Here is a 17,928-nt window from a genome sequence, read left to right on the forward strand (position 1 = left end):
AAATGTGTCTTTGCCGGATGCCTCAATTTAGCTCGGTGATGTGATTTAAGCTCCCAAAAAAACGAGGAAATGAAAAAAGCGACGGATTGACTTTTTAAAGACACACAGGGATGGCGAGCTGAGCATCGAGACTCTGGAGTGCACATTTGACAAGGGATCATTTTGGAAACTTTCACCAGCGTCAACATGGCTATAGTGCATATATATATATTAAAAGTCTACACACCCCTGTTCAAATGACACGTTTTTGTGGCATACGATACTAAGGACATGAGGAATCATTTTCAAACTTTCGTACTGGGGAGTTGAATCTGAATTGTGATTCTGCTTTTTGTTAATTAACGGTAATCAATAGATATTTGTGTTTACCCGTCACATCCTTTTTACCCATTCCTTGCTCCTTGAGTTGAACCAGAGTACAGAAGTCATGTGTCGCTCTTACCGAGTTACAAATTCTCATACTAAAAATTCAAAACATTTCATCGTTCGTAAAACAAATACTGTAAATCCTTTCCATTTTCTGGCCTTTATTTACAAATGTATCAAGACTAAAACATATGAAAGAAAACGGACAACACTTGAGAGAATTAAAGTGCAAATTAAAATGCAGCTGCAGTCAAAAATTCAAAGATAACACATCATGAAAAAAGGCAACGTTTAAGAAGAGAAATGCAAAAACAAACTAAGAAAAACGCTGCTGGTGGTCAAACGCCTGCCGTGGTAGTCCCATTTTGTGTTGTTACACAAAAGACGAAATAATCTATTATATAGCTATTTTGTCGTTCAAGTCCACAGACTTTTGTCGGTGCCAGTAGAAGGCAGCGGCGATGGCGATAAGGCCGAGCACGCTGATGGTGACGAAGACAGCAATGGAGGCGACTGCGGTGGTCGAAAGCGACTGCGGACTGTCGACGTCTGTGTGTGGTTGGGACGGCGACGGAGACTTGAGGACAAGCTCGCAGTGTTTGGTGTCCACCATGCTGTCCGCCGTGCAGCGATAGCTCCCGCGGTCCCGCTCGCCGGTGTTGTCCACACGCAAGGTGCCTCCCACGGTGTCAACGACGGCATTAGCAGGCAAGACCTGGTTTCCGCTGGTCTTGGCCCAGGTTTACCTCAGAGGGTGGCTGCCGTGCGAGGATTTGCATTTCAGCGTCACGCCGTAGCCTCCCGCAAGTTCCCCGTCCACACTGCACTGAGGCTGACCGGGCGCCTCCATGACCGTCAGCTCCACGCTCTTAAAGTCCAGTTCCGGTAACTTCTTCATGAAGCACCGGTACTTCCCGTAGTCTGAGATACGAACGTCTCTGATGATGATGGAAGCGTCTCCGTTGTGGGGATCGGACTATGTGAAGTGGACCCTGCCCTCCAGTGCTTTGTCCAGATCAGGATACAAATGGCCGTCGGTGAACCAAATGATGTGCCTCTCTTCTGTTCCGGACACAATACTCCACATGATCTCCGTGTACTGAGTGGTGCTCACGGTGTGAGGGTACGGGCAGGCCAGCTTGACATCTGACCCCCTGGCGGCGTGTTTAGTGCTCGCCGCTCACGCCGATGTCTAGAGCGCTCGCCGGACCACTGCTTCAAAGCACTCCCAGGAGGGCAAACGGCCAAAGGAGGCACCACATCGTCCGTCACCTTGTGTACACTGGAAAATACAAACACTGACATTCATAACTTTTTTTTTTTTTTGCATTGTGAAATAAAAACATACACTTGACATCAGCCACTTGTCTTTTGCGAGAGAAGTGTACAAATAATGGAATGCTTTCCACTATTTAGGTCACGTGGAAGCATGATACACATACAGAAACACAACAGCACAATCAACTCTATTTGTCTAAATAAAGTCAGGATTCCTTACCTGCTCAACTTTTCCAAAGAAGGAAGGAAGACGATTCACTCCAAGAGCAACGCACTCTTGTCTTCATTGACGTTGGCATGAATTCACAGTGAAACACATGCAGAACGTTTATAGGAGGGATGAGATTAAGGAAACAAAGTCTTCTATTGGGCTTCGCGGGCCAATCAAAGTGAGTTGTGACAGCCGTGTGTTTACTTTTTCTATCCACGGCAGCCTTGTTCCTGTTTTAGTCATCTGCCCGGCGAGCCTACAGTATTGTGCTGTTTAACAAAATATAGTATAAGACCACTTCTTGGAGCTGAATCTGCCTTCATTTGTTATTTTACAAAGATTTCATTTGATAAAGAATGTATTTATTATGTTTTAGATGAGCGGATCCACCTCGTGGAGTTTGCATGTTCTCCCCTGTGCCTGCGTGGGGTTTTCTCCGGGTACTCCGTTTTTAGGTATAGGTTCAAACCGCCTGGGAACATGAGGGAGCAGCTCACCTGGCACCCTTTATACAGTAGCCCAATAAGTAATACATTACAGTTATAGATCTGCTATACAGCTTGCAGCCTTCTGTGCAGAGCTGCAGCACACTCCAGGTGACATTGTACAAGCAAAAGACAATAGATGGGTACAATTATTCACATTCAAGGTGTTCATTTTGCTTGGCAGATTATTTTACCATGTAATGGCACCACAGTAAACCAATTCTACCAATGTACCTAATACTAATATGAGATAGCTCATGCTATAAAATAAGGAAATGACACAAGAGTGGAGAAGTGATGAGTGCAGTTTGAACACAAGTACATGAGGGTAATTTCTCCATGAGCTCCGAGGATGGGATTTATAGCTTGTCAGCACTGGACTCAGCGGAAGAGGAGGACCTGAGGAACAGCTGCATAACTGGCCTGACCTGAGCAACGACGTTTTTCTTCCATACGCTCAGCTCAGACAGGGAGTGCTAAAAGTTGAAGAAGAAGCAGTACAAGAAATGATCCCGAATGCAGAAAAGTCCGTACATCTGAAAGCCTCCAACTTCCTGGCGTCCTCAGCTCATGATGTGTAAAGTGAAGTGGAGAGAGTCGTTACAGGACAGAATAATGGGACCGATTACAGTGAAGAAAAGAAGGAGAAACCTCAGATGGGAAAGCCTAAATTGGAAAAGGACACAGGTGTGGGCCTTAAAGGTTCCCATTTCAGGGACGTAATTATTTGAGAGAAAATACAGTCTGTCAATCTGAGGCTCTGGGTCCTCTGGCTTCCTCCCACAGTCCAAAAACATGCGCAACCGGTTAATTGAAGACACAATTATTGTTTGTCTGTCCACCCTGCGATTGGCTGGTGACCAGCCTTCGAGGGTGTACTCAGCCTCTCGCTCAAAGTGGGATAGGCTCCAGCCTAAAGAGCACAAGTGCTAGAGAAAATAGACAGATGAATATGAGACTGTCTAAACCTACGCCTGATGACCATGTCCAAGTCCGGCACAATAAGTAAGACCGCTGGTCTAACAGGATTTTGGTGAGTTTCATCGGGGCACAGGCAGACAGTTTCTGAGGTCCACACACGTGTGTGCTGAAAGTTAGATATATTCCATTCATAAATTTATGTGAATAGCGGGCATCGAACCCTCTGAGTCATTGACGAAATCAATTCATTGAACGCATTATTATTATTATTATTATCATCATCATCATCATCGTCATCATTTTGATATATTTTTTTAAATCATCCCACTTCCTCCAGTCTTGAAAGACTCAGTGGGCTTCAAGGGCGCCACATTTAAAGAAGGAGGAGAGGATAGGATAGGTTGAAGTTGGCGTGATCACGCCCAGAGCAGCACAGACGCCTCTCTTTCAGACGCGCTGGTCCACGAAATTACCAACAGCGGGTCTAACCTGCCTCTGTGCAGAGTTACACAGATTTACGCCAGTCACGAAAATAGAGCCCATACTGTCAGTAAAATATTTGGATGGTTCACATGCTCTCTCATTGCCATCGCAATCCCAGATCAACGACTTCAGTCGTCTATGGTATGGGTAGACCCTTCAGGACACTCCATGTTACTTTCGTCCTTAGTGCTGCTGTGCAGTGTTCTAAATGATGATTTTTTGGGGCTCTTTTCTTGCTTAGCTTTGATTAGCTTGTTTTAGAATGCGCATTTTGTGCACTGTTGAAATAAATTGCCTGTTGAAATAAATTGCCTTTACAACTGTATGAGGAGAAAGAGGAAACACAGAGTAGTGTCATTGTTGCAGAACAATGCCATTGGCAAATTTGAATTGGTTTATAGTCCTGCATTTGTTTTCATTGTCTCTGTGTAGTTTCAATTTCTTAGCCTGAATCTAACATGCGTGTGCTCTGCCAACAGCAAGGAAGGATTCTTTCTTCAATTTTCTGCTGCCTCTTGTGACATAAGCCCATTAGAGGTGGAAATGCTCCTATGGCTGTGGATGCTGCTCCACTGCTGCCTCGTTGTGCCTCAAATGAGCCTTTGAATTACCCGGCGGTACAGCCTCCTTATTAAAAATGTTCCGTTTCCACAGGCCAAATAAGGCATTTGGGGCTGGGGATGACTCTTTTGTATCTGTGTCACACAATTCCCCCCAAGACAACATTTAATGACCGTGTTTGGCTGTCTCACTGCCAACAGATGTTAAACATCACACAGTTATCCTTATAATTCCTCAGATTTGCTTGCTTTGATAACCGCTGCTTACAGTATAAATTGTATACATGATGAAGTCTTTACTTGTGTAAACTTTAGTCTGGAGGCATAGTGGGAACATGCTGAGCGCGCGTCTGCCTCAGCCGAAGGTTATGGCTTTGAATCTCGAGTGGAGTTTACGTCTTCCCCGTGCTTAGATGGGGTTTGTCCATGTATTCTGGCTTCCTCCTACATACCAAAAAAACATGCATGTTAGTTTAACGGAAGACTTCTAACTGCCCGTACAACTTTGAATGTGGAGGTGAAAGGTTGCCATCTATATGGGAGCAGTCCCGGGTGCAGCCTGCCTCTTGGCCAAATCAGCTGGCATCGGCTCCAGCTATTCGGGGACATGATACATGGTACAAAATGGATGGATTGATAGAACTTTGTACTTATTATAGCATGCCCAGCTGTTGTTTGAGTCCATTCTAATGTGGGCGTCACTCTTGCTATTCCCAGTTGTCCCAGGTGGTGGCACTGCAACATCAAATACTGTACACAGCCACCCCAATCATGATGCGTCTACGCTGCATCACTTTGGCTGCTAAGAATCCCATTTTACCTGTTGTCTAATTAGGAACACGATGAGATTAATCTGATCATGCTTAGTGAACACTTTGAAATTTTACGCACCCGCTCATTTTCTTTTCCCTATTAGAACGCCTTATGATCAATTATTAAGCTCTTTTATGATATGATTTAAAAAGGTAATTGACCCAGAATGTTTCAGTACTTACATAAATAGGAACACATAATGTGTATTGCAAGGGGTTAGAGCATTTATTTGATATCCTACTAGTATACTAAATTGTCCATGTACTAGTACGCTTTTTCCTTACTAGTACTGTAAGACAATTCAGCGCACTAATAGAACGAATAGGGTGCTGGAAGGACTAGGATGCACTAGTATAACAACTATGCCTTAGTAATGATGTTTTTTTTTTTTTTTTTTTTACACTACTGCCTTCCAATACATACAGTAATGCACTATTGTAGCCTATGACATTTCTGCGCACTAGTAGAACGAGTAGGGTGCACTCATAGAACAACTACATGTTACTAGTGAAACTGTGCACGAGGTGACATCTGAACACTACTAGTGAAGTACTAGATGTTAGCTAGTATAACTTTATAATGTAGTCACTAGTAGCACACAGTTGTCAACTCACTAGTAACGTACTCTAGTTTTTCTGCTTCTGTGTCCTAGTCATTGTACGAGTTTACTAGCTACTATTAGTGAGGACAAAAAAGCATATTAGCACATGGACCATTCAGCTCACTAGTAAGATATTGAATAAATGCATAGACACATTCTCTTCAAATAGAATGCCTTTTTACCTGGTGCACAAATAAGGTGAAGCAAAATTTTAGCATGCATCCATTACATAAGTGTTCAAAATCCATGTTGACCATTTAAAAGGAGACGTGGGTTTGCCACAACTTAACTGTCTCACACACAAAAACACACACGCACGCACGCAAGAACACACACAGAGCGAGAGAGTTTGCTGTGAAACTTAAAAAGCAGACTGCCATTGTTTGCTTGGAGTTCAGCCCATGGGTCAAAAGCTCATCCCTGGAGATCGATAGGTTTGCGGCACCACCCACTCACCGAGGAAAGAGAGCAACACATCACCAAAGCAGGCGGTTGGCCTGTCGTCTGAAATCAACTAGCAACGCCTACGAATGAGGCCAAGATCTCGGGGTGGGGGGTAGTCTGGTTTTTGTGTATGGTTTAAGATGCACGCTGTGCCTCAGTGAAAGCTGAGAAAGTCTGCAAATGTCCCACGAGAGGCCGAAATTGGTCTTCCGAAACACCGCTGTGTCGGCAGTAGTGATTCTGTATTAAGGGAAAGCTTCACTGCATGTTTCGCGTCTCACACTTTTTTTTGCTCTCAAGTGGCACAGTTCCGATATGTGGCATGGTGGCATCAATAGATATCTTCACATCAGAATCAGAGAGGGTCACCCCAGGAAACTTTAATTCTCTGTAATGTTTAATGTTTGTTTAGTTTCATTAGAATTGTTTACTTCCATGTTGTCATTGCCACGTACTAGTGCATGTTATTTAAGTTATTTAAGAGCAGTGTGGTCATCTGCGCATGCACGTTGTTTTATGTGTTCTGTGAACAGTATTGGGGAGGAACTAATTACTTCTAATGAGATAATGTAATTGAGTGACAAAATGTATGTATTTTTACTCCATTACATGACTGGAAGAATGTGTAATTATATTAGTTGCTTTTGGAAATTTCCATGATTACAATTTTAGTTGCATTTGAAAAATAACCACAAAAGCTCTTTTTTCCCCCCTTTTCATGTCACTTCCTATTTCTTATGCCGACGCTTGTGATTGGCTCTCTCTGGTCATGTGCCATTCTGTTTTGTCTCAAACTTGACATATTTTTCCAATTATGACTTCAAAAAACCACCTTGTGGTGCAATTTATGAGGTTGTCTCGGATTTTGGAAAGGTTAGACTCATAGTTACATTTTTTAAAAACAAAAACAAACAAACAAAGACTTGAACAGTTTCATCTTTATAATTTGGGATGTTTTTAATGGAACATTCACTTATCTATTTCATAATATGAAGCGATATTGTCTAAATTGTGCAAATTTGACAGTCGACAAATGGAAAAAAAAAATACATTTTCATCCATTATTGCATTATTTTATATTGCATTATTAATGCATTTTTGCATGGTATGTTTGTCACATGCTGAACACACACACACACACACACACACACATTGTATAATGCACCGAACACATTTTTATTATGTATTTATGTTCCATCATGTTTTGCTAGCAGTTTATTATTTGTGTAAATAAAAGATATGTGGTTAAATCCAAATTTATGATCTATATGGTTTTAATCCACTTTTTTTTTCCTCCTGTTTTTTTGTCCTGTTGTTGCATTCATTCAATATAAAGAAAAGCAATCAAATGTGATCCGTTATATTACTTTTAGAAAGTAATTGAAATAGTTACACTGCTATTACATTTTCAATAGGGTAACTTGTAAGTGTAACCGACTGCATTTCCAAAGTAATCTTCCCAACACTGTCCGTGTCAGGAGTCTAATGTCAAACACAGCCATATGGGATCTGTGTCACTTAAAATGTACATGTAAATTGACAGTCATAAAACTCGGATACAGGCATTTAATTGGAATTGGGCACTTGGATACATGTGCAGTGTAAATCCAGCATTGCAATGTGTCTTACCTGATCCCAAGCAGTTGACTATGTACCTAGAAAAAAAGTGTTACTTTTCTGAAACAGAGTCATCATCCATCCATCCATTTTATATATTGCCTGTCCTCATAAGGGTTGCGGGTGAGCTAAAACCTCTGCCGGCTGTTTTTGGGCGAGAGGCGGGCTACACCCTGGACCGGTCGCCAACCAATCACGGAGATTCGTCATCCAAATGTGAAATCAATCCCCATGAACAAAACATGTTTGTTTCTGTACCGCTTATCCTCACGGGTGTTGCCGGCGTGCTGGAGCCTATCCCACCTATCTTCAAGCCATGAACTGGTCGCCAGCCTATCGCGGGGCACATATAAACGAACAACCATTCGCACTCACATTCACACCTACGGGCAATTTAGAGTCTTCAATCAACCTACTGTGGATGTTTTTGGGATGTGGGTGGAAACCGGAGTACTCGGAGAAAACCCAGGCAGGCACGGGGAGAACATGCAAACGCCACACAGGCGAGGCAGGGATTTGAACCCCGGCCCTCAGAACTGTGAGGCAGATGTGGTAACCAGTCGCCCACCCTGCCGCCACTATCATCTCGTAAAATGATAGACAAAAACGTAACGTAACTACGTGTATGACAGTTATTACAGAGAGAGCGAGAGAGAGGTATTTTTTGGATTTGTGGATGAATACCATTATTACGAATGCAATAAAAAAGGTAAGTCTGTGCTACAATATATGGTTGTGTGTCACATTTTATCCATGCGGGTGTATTTTTGCATTTCAAGGCAGAGAGAAAACGTCGTAACCATCACTTCGTGGATCTGCAAAAGAGTTTACGCCAACATAATTTGAGATTTTTGAAAATTTTGCTTTGACTTGAAACATGGGAAAATATCCAACACCTGCTTTTATCACTCAGTTGTCATAAGGGGGAGTAAATTACGGTGGCCAGGAAGTGCAAAACAATATAACACATTGTGAAACACCTTCACATTTCAGAAAACAAATGAACAAAAATCAAAACACTTTTACATTTCAGAAAACAAATGAACAAAAAAACGAAACACTTTTACATTTCAGAAAACAAATGAACAAAAGCAGAATCACTTTTACAAAAGACAAAACAAATTACATTTGAGACAACCCGGAATGGGAATGTCCCATTTCACAGAAATTCTTAGAAATGTCACGCCCTCTTTTGTTTTTGGGTGTGTGTGTGTGTGTGTGTGTGTGTGTGTGTGTGTGGAGGGGGCACATAATGCAGAAAACTGTTTTGAGGGTGTGTTGATTAAAAAGCAGGGCGGATGCCCGAGAGAAGCAATTGTTTAATAGCTTGATTAACATACATACGCATTAACATACATTTCTTACTTACTTTATATGTTATGCTAATGGTTCTGTTAATGCCATTTTAGGTTTCAACAGCTAACAGAAATTATTTGTTAAATTTTTATTTTTTTTAATTTGAGTTAATATAATGAATACGCCTTCATTTAAATTAAATGTGAACTCTACAAAATTGTGTCCCAGTGGTACTGCAACATGACATCCAGGAGCAATATGAGAATGCCCTTTTTTTTGGCTCATGCATGCATATCTATTGCAAGGAATCAGCGGTGATCAGATAGGTTCTGGATAACTGAGAAAAATGGCCCATTATGTACAGTATGTGGGGCATGTACATACAGTATGTACAGTGCACTACATGCAATTAAGTGTGTCCACAATGTGGAGTTCATGTCCTCTGGAGAGGTCATATTGTACAGTTTATCGATCCATCCCATGGAACAACCTCCCACTTGTTTCCCGCAGCGCCACTTGCATTCTGTTGTTTCATAGCATGATGAATGACATCAAGTAGATTTCAAGTCAACAATAATTACTGCTCGCTCCGTCAGTGAGCCAAGACAACCAGGGAGTGTAGAGCGAATTCATTAACACACTGATTGTTGTTTTTACAAGGCGGCAGCACTCAACTGCCGTGGTTTGAACATCCTTCCGTTTCCAAAGCCTGCCGAGCTACTGCGCCTTTTTTTGACTGTAAATTTTGTCAGGGGCCCAAAAGGTCCATCCAAACGAGAATAGCACCAAATTAGCAGATGCAAGTGCGACACGAGGAAAATATAATATGTTAGAAGTCCACTTTCATGAGTAATTGACACTTGAATTGCAGCCATTCATTTTCTTTACTGCTTATTCTGTTTCAGGTCACAGATGAGCTGGAGCCTATCCCAGTTGACTTTGGGCGAGAAGCGGGGGGCACCCTTGATTGCCAGCCAATCGCAAGACACATGGAGGCAAACAACCATTTACATCCAAATATACACCTTTGAGTGATTGAGCCTTTAAATTTGGGGGAATGTGGGAGGAAGTCAGAGTACTCAAAAGCAAGCAATGAGAAAACATGGAAACTCCACACAGGAGGCCATGAGCCGAGACTCGAATCCAGAACCTCTCCGAAGTGGGACCGATGTGGTAACTACAATATGTTCCACTGTGCTTCCATTCCGTTCCATTTATGTAATGATTTTATTATGATATACTGTAGTGATATGCTTTAATACTAATACTAGTACAACTACTACCACTACAACTACTATTACTACTCATAATTATAATTATATAGCACTTTCAAAAACAAAATAAGAAAAAATTTCAAAAACATAAATATCTAAACATATATGCAGTGCATACCAACTGTCCATCAAGCCATCCATTCTCAATACCATTTATTCTGTTCAGGGTCACAGGATGCTGGAGCATATCCCAGCTGACATTGGGAGAAAAGCGGACTACACCCTGAACTGGTCACCAGTCAGTCACTGGGTACATATAGACACCGACAACCACTGGCGCTGACATTCACACTGTCACTGAGTGGGAACTGAACCCACGCTGCCTGCACCGAAGTCAGGCGAATGCAACACTACACCATCAATGACAATGCCAGCTCTCATAAGCTCTATTATATAAAACCGATTGAGGAGCCCAGGCTTTGCAAGAGCCCAACAGATTCAACTGAACTAACTAAATAGATAGATAAATCAATAAATACATTCATAAATAATACATTTAAATCCAAATAAAAGGCATGAGAACACAATGTTACACAAAAGCCCGTCGGTAAAAGTACGTTTTAAGAAGTGTTTTAAAAGATAATAATGAGGATATAATATTGATTTGTTAAATAACAAATATTGTCAATCTGTGCGTATTCAAAATGTATTCCAGTGGGCCTGCTTTGTATTGGTTACAATAAAATCCCTAGCCATGAACTGCTGATAGCCAGATAGAGAAACCAGACATAATGAAAACCATTATCACCTTCTCATATTGAGTGAAACAGTAAACAAAAACAAATTGACAATTATACCTTACTGACCTTACTCGTGGGTAGTTTGGACCGACAGTGAAACATCTGAAGTTGAATGCCCATGTAGTCCTAAAATTCAGAATTCCACAAATATATTTGGGAAGAATATGAATCGATAAGAATAAGTAGTTAACACCAGGAGTGGTGCTTAGCATGTCTGCCCCACAAGGTACAAGGTACCTTTATTGTCAATTCTACAATATGCGTAGCACATACAGAGAATTAAAATTATGGTATTCAAGGGCCGACGGTGCTACAAAAAATGTATACAAAAACAAATATAAATAATAAACATCAGTATAAAGAAGCTAAATAAAACTATGGTATATAAAGTATAATAAGTATAAAATGGGCAAATATAAAACATTAGGAGACGTGCAATATAGTCCAAGTCTGAATACCAGGGCACATAAAGACATTTACAAATTAGAAGGCAGTGTGGGGAAGTGTGCGTGTGTGTGTGCATGCACATGTGCATGGGGGTTCTGAGTTCAGGTGGGCAGAGGACAAGAGAGGTAGAGGGGGCAGAGAGGGCAGAGAATTCAGTTTCCTGACAGCCTGATGAATAAAACTGTCTTTAACTCAGCTGCTCCTGGCCCGCAGACTCCGCAGTCTCCTCCCTGATGGCAGCAGACTGAAGAGGCTGTAAAATAGTTGGGTGCCATCCCGCGCTATGCGGAGGAGGGCTTTGTGGGTGAGGTGGGTGCTGCTCTCACTATGGGATGGAGAGTCTTGCGGCAAGATGTGTTGCAGACACCATACCACACAGTAATGCAGCTGGTAAGGATGCTCTCTATGGTCCCTCTGTAGAACGAGCACATGATGGGGGTCAGGGCTCTGGCTCTTCTCAGCTTGCGCAGGAAGTAGAAATGCTGGTGAGCTTTCTTGGCCAGTACTGAGATGTTGCTGGTCCAGGAGATGTCCTCAGTGATGTGCATTCCAAGGAACTTGGTGCTGCGGGCCCTCTCCACCACAGCATCGTTGACGTTCAGGGGAGTATGCTGGGAGTGCACTCTCCTCAAGTCCACAACAAACTCCTCGGTTTTCTCCACGTTCAGGGAGATATTGTTGTCCATGTACCACTCGGCCAGGCGGCTCACCTCACTCCTGTAGTCTGTCTCGTCCCCATTGCTGATGAAATGCTGATGAAAACATGACGAAGAGGTTGGAGCCCAGTCATAGGTCAGCAGGGTGAAGAGGAGGGGGCTCAACACACATCCGTGAGGCGCCCCTGTTTTCAGGGTGAGGGTGCTGGATGTGTTGCTGCCTGCGGTCTCCCTGTCAGAAAGTCCAGCAGCCAGTTTCACATTTCATTGTTGAGCCCCAGCTGGTCCAGTTTGTGAATCAGTTGTTGGGGGATGATGGTATCAAATGCTGAGCTGAAGTCTATGAACAGCATTCTGACATATGAGTCCTTAGAGTCCAGGTGTGTGAGAGCAGAGTGGAGGGCGGTGGAGATGGCATCATCCGTTGACCGGTTGGACCAGAACCATAAACTCCAGTAGTGGTGAGCAGAGTTGACTGACCAAGACAGTGTCCCGGCACCAGGCAACGTTGATGTAAACACAGAGCCCGCCGCTGCAGCTCTTACCTCCCTTGACGTGAGCTCTGTCCGCTCGGTAGCATGCTAGCCGGTCGAGCTGAATGGCGCTCTCTGGAACACTGCTGTTAAGCTGTGTTCCCACAAACACAGCACTCTCTCACAGTTTTACGCATAGGGCGGAGTAGTCAAATGTAATCCAGCTTGTTGTCCAGAGAGCGTACGTTGGCTAACACGATGGTGGGAATTGCCAGCTTGTGTGGTTAGCTGCTAGGCTTGCTTGGATACCTCGATACTTGGCCCGCTTCTACTTCCTCCTTCGCCGCTCGTGGCGCCTCCACTGTTGGCGCAATGCAGGAGTGGGGGTCGGAGTTGTTGTAGGCACCTGGAGCAGACTGCAGTTCTGTAGCTCCTCAGTGAGAGTAGACTTTAACTCCGTAAAAGTAGTTCTGCCTGTGTCGAGCAGAAACCTACGATTGTATCTGCACCTTGGGACATGTAGACTTGACGAAGACAGGCTAAAACACTCTGACATATGAGACGAAAGACAGAAAAAAATCGTTCGGTCGGGACAGAGAGAAGCCGCTGCATGTGCATGCGCCGCCATTACGACTAAAGCCTTCCTGTGAAGAGTTTCCATGCTCTCCCTGTGCTTGTGTGGGTTTTGCCCATTTATTCTGGCTTCCTTCCACATTCTGCTCATATTTAATTCAGGTTATTTACATATTCCAAATTGCCCATAGGTGTGAATGTGAGTGTGAATGTCTCTGTTATGTTCCCTGCCAATGGCCGGCGACCAGTCCAGGGTGTGCTCCGCCTCTCGTCGAAAGTCAGTTGGGATAGGCTCCTGCTCACTTACAGTAAGACAAGCAGTATACAAAATTGAGGGATTGATTCCTCCAATGTGATTGGTTCCCATTTCCTATTGGAAATACACCAAAAATCAAAGTTGGACAGCGTCACAGAACAGATTGTTTTCAACCTTGGAGAATCCCCTTCAGAATTTTTACCTTTAAAACCTGATCTGACTGAAAAAAAAACGGTCTATTGGACTAACGTAAGAAGTTATTTGATTATTTTAGGTTCGAATCAGGGGATGGAAAATTAAAATCATATTGCCAGATAAAGGAAGTTAGCATATTTTAGGTGGTCGATTTCTAGTTTGGATTGAATTAAATGTATGGGAAGATTACAGTAACATCTAAGCATCTGATGCAATTTTTTTTACCAAAAAGAACTACGGGCTTTTCACCCCTTTGTTGCACATGTGAGTTGTGTGTGATTGTCCAAACAGATAAGGTATCTCTTTGCTAGGACAGAGGCAATTCTGGTTAATCTTTAACCAACATGACTGTCTGAGGAGGTGTATAAAATGGAGAAAATTCTGCTGATCTGCCCGCAGCAAAGAGGACATTAAAAGGTAAGCAATGGCAAGAGGAATCTTCTAAGACTTCATCAAATGTAAATATGAGATGATTACATACATACGGTATATATAAAAAATATATACTTCGTCGTTTGTTGGAGGATTTTAGGGACACATCTCTTCAAGCATTCACAAATAGATTTTTTTGTGTGACTGTCCCTTTATTAGAAGAATCTCCAATTTACCTGTATATGTTTGTCACATAAGTGTTTATCATGCAGTGAAATATACCTCAGAACTATTCCCAAGACTCTAGATGAAGTGTAGTGTACAATGGAATGGTTATGATTATACTGTAATACCTTCCCTCTTTGCTATTACTGCTAGCCTTCTGGGATGCCTTCACAAAAAAACCAAAAAAAAAACCAGAATAGCCCCCACAAAAAAAAAAGCACCATTGTGGATTCAATTCTTTAAATGTTCAATGAGTCAACATCTCAAGAGATTAATTTATTCCGTGTGTGTTTTATTTGAATTTTGCAGCATATTTTTAAACAAAAAAAAAACCTTGGTTGAACTCTGAATTGTATCACTTTTGGGGTGTTTTAACATTAGAGGTTCAACTGTATATAAAAGTGGACACAATTTTGTCAAAAGAAACAATTGAACAACTCATTAGAAAACTATATACAATGTGTGGGAAGCTGCCTCTTCACCACAAATGGAATAAAAGAAATGACATTAGATCATTGCATCTTGTAAATACACAATAATGGTATCACATTTGCTTATAGTGCTGAATTTGGCTATAACTTGCCTTTTCCAAATTGTTCTGAACAGGTTGTAAAGATGCATCATTTCTTTGCAAGCTGCACTGTCGTGGCATTGCTGCTGGCTGCATGCCTGGCAGACCACCACCATGGAGATAACATGAAATGCAAGGGGCTGTCCCCTCCCAATGCAGATTTTGGCTTTGCCCTTTATAAAACCCTGAAAGCCAAAGCAGGTGCTGCAGAGAACATCTTCTTCTCCCCACTGGGCATCTCCACCGCCCTGTCCCTACTGTCCACAGGGGCACATGGTGAGACCCACAGCCAGCTGTTTTCCACTCTTGGCTACAGTGGGAAGGAGCAGGATACGATCAACCAAGGGTACAAGCATCTTTTTCATAAACTTGGCCAAAACAAGGCGCACCAGGAGCTTGATGTCACTAATGCAGTTGCTGTAGACTCCCACTTCAGTCCCTGTGACTCCTTCATGAAAAATGCCAAGGAATTCTACTCTGCTGAGGTCCTCAAGGTTGACTTTGGGAAATCTCAAGAGGCTGCGGCTGAGATCAACTCATACATAGCTAACAAAACCCGTAACATGATTAAAGATCATGTTAAGGAATTGGATGAAACCATGGCTATGATGCTGATCAACACGGTCTACTTCAAAGGTAGGAGACGGAAAAGAGAGAGCATGTCACAGAGTCAAAAAGTAAGTTTAAAATTTTTTTTATGTCTGGTTACAGGAGAGTGGGACAGACCCTTCAACAAGTCACTGACAAGAAAGGCTGACTTCCATGTGGACGACACTACCAAAGTGGAAGTTGACATGATGAGGAGGACAGGTCGTTATGAAATGTATTACGACGATGACAACAGCACCACCATCCTCATGCTGCCGTACAAAGGCAACACGTCCATGATGATTGTCCTGCCTGATGAGGGCAAGATGAAGAGCGTGGAAGGCTACATCAACAAGGACTACATTAAGCACTGGCACGACTCTATTTATAAACAGTAAGAATGAAAAGTGATTTATCCAAACAGCATTTCTTAGTGGCACTGACACAACCTCTTGTTGGTATATTTCAGATCTGTGGACGTGTTCTTACCCAAATTCTCAATTTCTGCTAAAGCTGCCTTGGACAGCACATTGAAAGAAATGGGAATAAGCGCTGCTTTCGGAGACACTGCCGATTTCTCTGGGATTTCGGATGATGTCGCGCTTAAGCTATCTAAGGTAGAATTGAACACAGAGATACTTCTATGTATAGGAGGAGTCAATTTATGTCCTTTCAAGGTTAAGGAATCCAAGGTAACTGTAACATTCAAGTGCAAACCAGGTAAAGGTAAGGTCAAGGATCTGGGGTTTTGGAGACCAGTCATTGTACCCCTAAAGCAGTGGCTCCCAAACATTTCGACACACCTCACCCCTAATAAATACCATCACACTAACCCAACATTTCTATTAGCAATAGCACCCTGTAGGGTGGTTTCATACATACATACATACATACATACATACATAAAGAATCATTCAGCTGTCCTTTGCTAGAGCCACAACTTTATTCTTCTACTACAATTTCATTTCTTTCTAACCAACTGCTTCTTTCACAGGCATCCCATGAGGCAGTTCTGAGCATTGACGAAATAGGGACCGAAGCAGTAGCCGTCACTGTAGTGGAGGTTATGCCGATGAGTATGCCTATGCAGTTGAGACTGGATAGACCCTTCTTGGTCTTTATCCTGGAAGACTCCACCTGTAGCATCATCTTCATGGGCAAGATCAGTAACCCCACAGCCAAGTAAATAAATGAGTGTTCCGTAAGTGTTTTTTTTTTTTAACCATGTGTACTTCATGTGTTTTATGAAATTGCATTGTCCCCTTTCAAAAATAAACTGATAAACTGAAACTGAATGGCGGCGTATACATGGCTAATAACCATTGGCAAAAGAATGAGCAAATGGTGTTGCTGTTTCAGCATTGTTCAACTTAAAGAAATAAAGATGAGGATGAACGATTATACTTTATTTTGTGGTGATCTTTCAACCTCGATTAAACATGCTACACACATGCAAATCATTAATCACTTAAATAAGAATGTCAAGTGGGCTTCAACAAAGTACAATAGAAACTGTCCACACAATCATTTCTTGGATGCAGGTCGATTTATTTTTAAACGACTAGACCAACTTTATTAATAACCAATAATGGAACTGTTGCCAAACTGTCCATTTTCAACACTGCTTATCCTGGTTAGGGTAGCAGGGCGCTGGAGCCTATCCCAGCTGACTTTGGGCAAAAGGCGGACTACACCCTGACCTGGTCGCCAGTCAGTCGCAGAGCACATGTAGAAACGGACAACCATTTGCATTCACACTGTCACTGAGTGGGAACTGAACCCACGCTGCCTGCACCAAAGTCAGGCAAGTGTACCACTAAACCATCAGTGACTTGTTGCCAAACTGTCACCATCATAAAATCTTTATTAACTGCAATGGGGAGTAATACATTTTCATGTGGTGTGTTCATTTCTACTTTCATATAACCTTTATTTATCTAAAAAAATAATAATAATAATCTCCCTCTTATCCATTAGACATAAATCACAGCATTACAACCTTCATTTTATGGTAAGAAGCAGTGTAGACCAGTGTGTAGGTTGAAATTCTTATCAGGTACAACTCATGTGAGAGATGCAACTAATCTCTCGGGAATGCTTCACCACCATGTCCGCCCCCCTCAAAGGCAAGCTGCAGCCCCTCGAGGACTCACAAGGTAGTGCTCGGGTTCAAAGCTGCTTGTGTTTTTCTGTTATTTCTTTTCGGAGCGCATAGAATGGAGGAAGTTGTTTTGAGAGGGAAATGATTAAAAATCTGGGCGACTACACAGGACAGGCATTTATTTAATGGCTTGCTTAAATAACATTAATTTTTACTTATGTCTCATAATAGAGCTGTGCTAACGGTTTTGTGTATTCCTTTTTTGGTTCATCAGCACTGAAATATCTCTGCGACCAAGCCAACATAATTAAGGTAAAATAAATTTAACTTTGGTAGATATAAATTAAATTTGAACTCTGCAGTACTGTGTTCCTGTGGTTTT

General features: G+C 42.3%; 1 protein-coding gene across 1 annotated transcript; it reads left to right on the forward strand.

Moving 5' to 3' along the window:
- The first annotated feature begins 14,060 nt into the window (after nucleotides 1-14,060).
- Nucleotides 14,061-16,631, forward strand: LOC133417016 (alpha-1-antitrypsin homolog). Its single transcript, XM_061704447.1, has 5 exons — nucleotides 14,061-14,106; nucleotides 14,893-15,493; nucleotides 15,569-15,839; nucleotides 15,915-16,062; nucleotides 16,440-16,631. Exons 2-5 carry the CDS (start codon nucleotides 14,902-14,904, stop codon nucleotides 16,629-16,631), a joined length of 1,203 nt encoding a protein of 400 aa, XP_061560431.1. The 5' UTR covers nucleotides 14,061-14,106; nucleotides 14,893-14,901.
- The last annotated feature ends 1,297 nt before the right edge of the window (nucleotides 16,632-17,928 follow it).

This window comes from Phycodurus eques, chromosome 18 (genome assembly GCF_024500275.1).
Source record: "Phycodurus eques isolate BA_2022a chromosome 18, UOR_Pequ_1.1, whole genome shotgun sequence".
NCBI lineage: Eukaryota > Metazoa > Chordata > Actinopteri > Syngnathiformes > Syngnathidae > Phycodurus > Phycodurus eques.